Raw genomic sequence first — 6,476 nt, forward strand, 5'->3', positions numbered from 1 at the left:
GAGTTACAGCTGCCATTTTGAACCTGGCATGGGCAAGAATGACTGGGGATTGCTCCTGCTCAATCTCCTCTAGACCACCAGTGTTGTCTTCCAGTAGGCATGGGGGGGGAGGGGTTTGTTTTAAGGGGGTGAGGAGTGAGATTAACTCCTGGGAAGAGGGACCTGCTGCTTATTACCTTTGGCGGCCCCTTTAAGATGGTGCCTGAGAGCATTAGGCTATGTGTTCAGATCATGTAATATGAAAATGAATGCAGAAGATAGTAATTTGTCCCTGATGAAAGATTGACTGACTGGGTTGACACTAGGCAATCCTGAGCATAGTTTCAATGCATGTATGGACGCATGAGAACTTAGCTGGAAGATAATACAGCACTTAGATTTTACTGAATTGTTTTGATCTTTCACAGGTGAACTGGGATGATGAGACAGATTGTTTTAGAAGCTTTGGTAAGGAATGTGCCTTGTTTTACTCCATCCGAAAGCAGTATGTCTTGGAAGATTCCGATTTATCTCACTGTCAGGTACCTTTTCAGATCCTGTGTATCATGGGATAATTTTATAAAAATATACCTAATACAGAATGTCTAAAAAATAAAAGTCTGTTTATAAAGGCAATACCCAGAAAAACTCCACTTGCAAACTCTCTGTATGAAACTGTCTCAGACCATCATAAATGAAGCAAAAACTTGTCTTAAGCATGATTGCTTTTTCAGTCTAAAATCATCCGTCCATTTTTTTCTGTATAGTTTGGCATTAAAAATTCATTGTTTATCAACAATGCATTAAGGGCTAGATTCTGTATATGGCACCTAAAAAATCCGTGCTTATCATTATTCTATAAACCTCACCTAACTTTAGGCGCAATTTATAGAATTCACATGGCCGTCCCACAGCATTTATGCCAACTTAAACCTGGTATAAATGCACATGTCTATAGGTGCAGATTGGACATATTCTGTAATACTGCATGTAAATTTTTGTAACACCCATGACCTGCCCCCTTTTGAGATCAGCACAGTCCGAATTACTTGCATCATTTTATAGAATACGCTTAGCAAGCTATGCGCTAAATCCTAATTAGTGCCAATTAGTACTGACAGTAGCTTGTTAAATTCCATTTATCACTGCTGATTGGCTTGTTAATCAATTAAGTTCTGCACACAGATTGGCTATGTGTGCTGATTTGTGCAGGGAACTTTAGTCGCCGTTTCTAGAGTCTGAGGATAGAGGTCCAATTTTCCTCCATACTACAACACTATGCTTAACTGGGGGAAAAAAAAACCCAAAACACTTTTCCATCAATGAGCAGGATTGATCAAGCATGCAAGTGGGTGATGATGGTGCAGGTTGCTGGTGCAGAATTGTTCTCCCAGCGCTCAGAGCCTAGTTTGCAAAGTTCTGAGCATGCATTGCACTTCCAGCACACAGCTGTCTCCTTTTCTTTTCAGTGTTTAGGGTTTTTTTTCCATTTAGCCAAACAGCCATGAAACTATGCTCTCATCAGAGTTTTATTGATATCATCTTACAGCATTATTTCTTTTCCTTTTTATTTTTTTAATTTACATGTGAACATAAATTCAAAGAATGACAGAAAATGAAGAAAAAATGTAAAACAAATAGGGGAAATTTAGATGTAGCAAAAGAGTGAAGTGGGCTGCAGATGGAACAACGGGGCAGAGCCACTCATGAGAGGAAGCAAGGTTTATTGAAGGACGCGACACGACCTGTGTTTCGGCACAAGCCTGCATCAGATTTGCAAATAGTATCAACATACACTTTGGTTGAAAACCACAGTTACTGTAAATAGCACTGTGCAACAAGTCCTCACTTCCATAATTCAGTGCAGCCGCACTTTCTCTCTACCTGGGCTGATACTGACACACCTACATATCAGCTTTCTACTTCCTACAATTTCCTCCAGGGCTGCAGGGTCAGTGTTATGGAGTCAGAGTCCGTAAAAATGTACCGACTCCAGCTTCTAAATAAAAACTTACATTATAATATATGGTAAATTTATCATTTATATATATTTTTTGTCCTGGATTTAAAGTACAGGTAAATGTAAGTTATAGTTAGTAGTTCTAGATCCAGAACAAAAAAATTAAAGTGTAATATCAGTAGGAGTCGGAGTAAAAGTTGGAGTCGGAATTGGACAGTAAAAAAAAAAAGAGTTGAAGGTTGTTGTACAGCCCTGCTTTCCTCTCTTCTCCTCCTATTCCCACCCCTCTCTCATTCCTTCCCCTGCCTCCTATTTCCAGAATTTCACTCACTTTCTAGTTCCCCATTTCCATCCTCTGTATTAATCCCCAGTTTCATCTCTGCCTGTCGTCATCACCCCACGTCCAGTCCCTTTGTTATGTCTTGCTCCCTTATTCAGGCTCCCATTACCACCCTTTCTCACTTAGGTCATTTTCTTTTATCCCTCATTCTTGATAGCCCTCTTTTTCCCCTTTCCCCCAGCAGCCATTATCTCTACCTCTTCTCCCATAGTTCCTTCTCTACTTCCCCAGCATCCACTCACCTCCTCCAATATTTTTATACCCTATTTTTCTTTCACCTTAACCCCAGCATCCATCTCTGCACCCCTCCATCTTCACCTTCCCCTGCATATGCTCATGTTTCTCCCCCCCCCCCCCCAATACAATATCTGTCCTACTCTTCCTCTCATCCCCCAGCCCAGTTTTTCATCCTCAGCATCATACTGGTCTCATCAGCCCCATTCTCCTACTTGCCCAGCGCCATTAAATTCACAGCAGAGAGGGGAGCTTTCTTTACTCAGGACACTTTGGCCACCGGCACCATGCAGGACTTGAAAGTGGATATCTTTCTCTATTGTACATGAAACAGGCAGTAGATTCTCTCTGATTTTAGCAGCTATGTGATGCTAGCAGCTGGAGTGCATAACGTAAGTACTAAAGTATTGCCATACTGGGCAGACCGAAGGTCCATTGAGCCCAGTGAAGAGAGGAGCTCACCACTCTGCAGTTCATTTAGTGGCACCAGACCAGGCAGGTAATAGAAAGAAGCAGCTGGCACAGGTTTTGGTGGGGCAGGGCCTTCCATGCTGGGGCCAGGGGTAGATCCTATGCACCACCCCCCCTTCTCCTCAGTTCAGCGATGCCAATGGTGGCCCATCTCAAAGAGAGAGATATACCACCACGGTGACTGAGATTTTCTAGTGGTGCATCTGGGGTATAAATTTGGAAATATATGCATATTTTGCTTTCAAAATTCAGCAGAAACTCTATGGCAATGATTCTCAACCTTTTTTTTTTTTATTTAGGACACATGACATGGACAATACTCTTATATGTGATACACTGCATATACGACCCTCATGGACCTTTGGTCTGACACAATATAGCAGTTGTTATGAATTAAATGTAAACATGTTCTATGAGGACAAACAGTCCATCGTATTCTCACATCTGGGTGACGTCATCTGACAGAGCCTGGTGCGGACACTGACTAGCAAGTTCAAGAAGTTTCTAGCAGCATCCCACCACGCATGCCCTGGTGCCTTCCTGCCCGACGAGCAATCGTGGGTCCTCCAGTCTTAGTTTTTCCGCAGAGCAGAGAGGATACATCAGTGTTCTCACAGTGCATAGTTTTTCTTCCTTTGCATTGCCTTCCTGTGCCGCTCTTTTTGCCTTCCCCTTCATATTATTTTAGTATTTTCTTAGTAATTCCTCATTTCTTTATATTTCTTTTTTTTTTTTTTTAGTAGGTTTTGACACTTTAAGTTTTCTTTCATTTTCACGACCAGCTAAGTCCGTTTAAGGCTAGAGCACGGACTTTGGACACTGCTTCTTTTTTGGTTCAAACTTGAGTTTAATTTGGCTGTGATTCTTTTTTAATGTCTCAGAAGACCCCCCCCCCCCCTCCCCCAGTGGCTTCAAAAGTTGTGCCCAATACAATCGGGTGTGGGTTTTAAAAAATATATATATATTAATGGTATTACCCCCTGTTTACTGAGCCACGCTAGCAACTGCCATGCAGAAATGCCGACACAGCCCATTCACTATGAAAGAGCTGTGTCGGCATTGCCGTGCGGATTAGTAAACAGGGGGGTTAGTGTGCACTAACGAGAGAGCACACTTTAGCAAATCTACCTTTAATTTGTGAATCAATTAAAATAAAAACACTAATGAAAAATATTTTAATAGTTTTATTTGTAAAAATATTTTTTCCTTAGTTTTTAATGTGCCATGACATCATGAAAACCATATCTTTGATTTCAAGAAATTGTATGCATTGGTTCTCTAGAAAGGATCTTAAGTATTGAGTTATGTGGACTAGAAACAAATATGAAATGCCAATGGAAGAACTTTACAGTGCCAGTGGAATTAGTCATAAATTCTAGTTTGGGTATTAGTTGGACATTGCTGGTCTGTTACCCTGCTATGTGTTTCGTTTTTACAGCATGTGGTTGCATCCGGAGAGGTACATTTGGTGGGGGGCGAGGGAAGAGAAAGTTACTAGTTTGTCTACATCAGGAAAACAAACTAAGGCATTGGTTTTTCTTAAATTTGATATTTACACAAAATGTCTTTCAGAACGAGGAACTTGGATTGAATCCCGTGTCATGGAAGTGGACAGTTGAGCATGTCCTTTACAAAGCTTTCCGAACATACCTTTTGCCCCCCAAACACTTTGCAGAAGATGGGAACATCCTTCAACTTGCTAACTTACCAGATTTATATAAAGTGTTTGAAAGATGTTAACATTTTCCTGATTAGTTTTGTGGACTGTAAATATATTGTTCATTTTTATATTTGGACATATTGCATCTTTTGAAATGGTAATGGAAATCACACTAATTTTCATATCGAAATGGAGAGGTTTCCTCTTCTTTTAAGCTAAACAACAACATATTTTGGAGATATTTTACTCACTTAAGATTGTAGATATGTTAAAATACAAAAACAGACTCTCTGGGTTCTTTGTAAATAATATTAGTTTGCAAGTAAAGATTTTTTTGTAAGGCTGCTTTTGTATATTTTGTGTGTGTGTTTTTAATCAACGTACTGCAGATACACATCTTAGAATTCATACAACATAATTGTGACACTGAATACATTATGTCTCATTGAATTGGATCCAGATTTTAGATGTGATTAACATGCTTTCCAAATCTAAACCCAAGGTGAGAGGCAAGCACAATAGGTAGTCACCTGAACAGAAAGGCTTATAATATAAACTTTTATTTATTTATTTAAAATATTTATATCCAGCATTATCCATCATTCTAGGCAGGTAGGTTTATACCTGAGGGGTTGCAGGATTGAATGACTTATCAAGATCACATGATAAATCCACTTGATTTGGTCATTCAAAACGTCACAGTGAGGGTTATATGACCAGACACCAGATAGTAACCTGAGCACTGCACCACCATTTATTTAACAATGATAACATGTGGCATTCAGATTATATATGAATATTGGTTCCAATATAAGCCTAGCAAATGCTTAAGTACAGATCTTAAAGTTGGTACTAATGGACCTCAGTGGTGACTGGTTTCACATGGAGTTACTTCCTCATGACTTGCCTTCCTCATCATCGGTCCCTTTTATTAACGTTGAACAGACTTTTCAACTAGCAAAACTTAGGAATATTAAATCACTTATCTTGCTCGTAGGACCCAGGTCCTTTAGGTGAGGTTTATAAAATAGTGCTAAGCGCACTGATTTGTTTTTGGCGCCATATGGTCCTTAGTGCACGCTAATCCTAACACGCTAGCTGGATAACGCAGGAACACTATTCCCCACCCATGCCATTTCCCTTCCGAGGAAAATTCTAAAAAATTCATTACTGCACTCTCTAGCTTGCAGAATGTGTTTATATGGTACCCTGTTTTTGCATGTTAAATACATGTTAAGGGCTTAACACCTTTTAGTATAAGGTCCCCTAAAAAAAAAAAAAGTAATTTCAATATACTGAACAATAGATATATTCAGCCATATCACAGAGAACAAGTATATAACCCTATGGCTAAGTGGAAAATAAAAAAGATTTTTACAAACAAGATGACCTCCTCAAAGAAAAAAAGAAAACTATCTCATCCTATTTGTCCAATAAAATAAAAAGGCTACCAAGCAAGACGATTTCAGATACATATACTTTACCACCTGACAGATAGCCAAATATCTGCAGGTAAAATGGAGAAAACGAAGACCCCAGTTGCTAGAATTCATTGTTTGAATTGAAGAAATTCCTTTCTCCTTAACTGGGTTCTCCTAACAATATCTGGAAAAAATGTCACCTTCTGCCCACAATAACAGATATTCATTTTTTGAAAATAAGAAGCACTGTAATCTTATCCATCTCATCAAAGAAATTTGCCACTATTGTTGCTCTGGAAGAGGAAAACATCCTATGATGATTCAAGAAATTCAGTTAAATTAGAAATCCATGGATCATCTTACAACTGAGCAAAATCTGCTTGAATACCGAAGGACAATGTTTAATATAAT

At 39.2% G+C, this 6,476-nt stretch overlaps 1 protein-coding gene across 1 annotated transcript in view; it reads left to right on the top strand.

Annotated features, from left to right (window-relative positions):
- The window catches only part of MLH1 (mutL homolog 1), a 52,793-nt gene extending 47,811 nt beyond the window's left edge, over window positions 1–4,982 (top strand). The window contains exons 9-10 of the mRNA XM_030205536.1: window positions 408–521; window positions 4,557–4,982. Coding sequence (XP_030061396.1) covers window positions 408–521; window positions 4,557–4,724 — 282 coding nt within the window. The 3' untranslated portion in view covers window positions 4,725–4,982. The remainder of the gene's footprint in view (window positions 1–407; window positions 522–4,556) is intronic.
- The last annotated feature ends 1,494 nt before the right edge of the window (window positions 4,983–6,476 follow it).

The sequence above is a fragment of the Microcaecilia unicolor genome, chromosome 1 (genome assembly GCF_901765095.1).
Source record: "Microcaecilia unicolor chromosome 1, aMicUni1.1, whole genome shotgun sequence".
Classification (NCBI taxonomy): domain Eukaryota; kingdom Metazoa; phylum Chordata; class Amphibia; order Gymnophiona; family Siphonopidae; genus Microcaecilia; species Microcaecilia unicolor.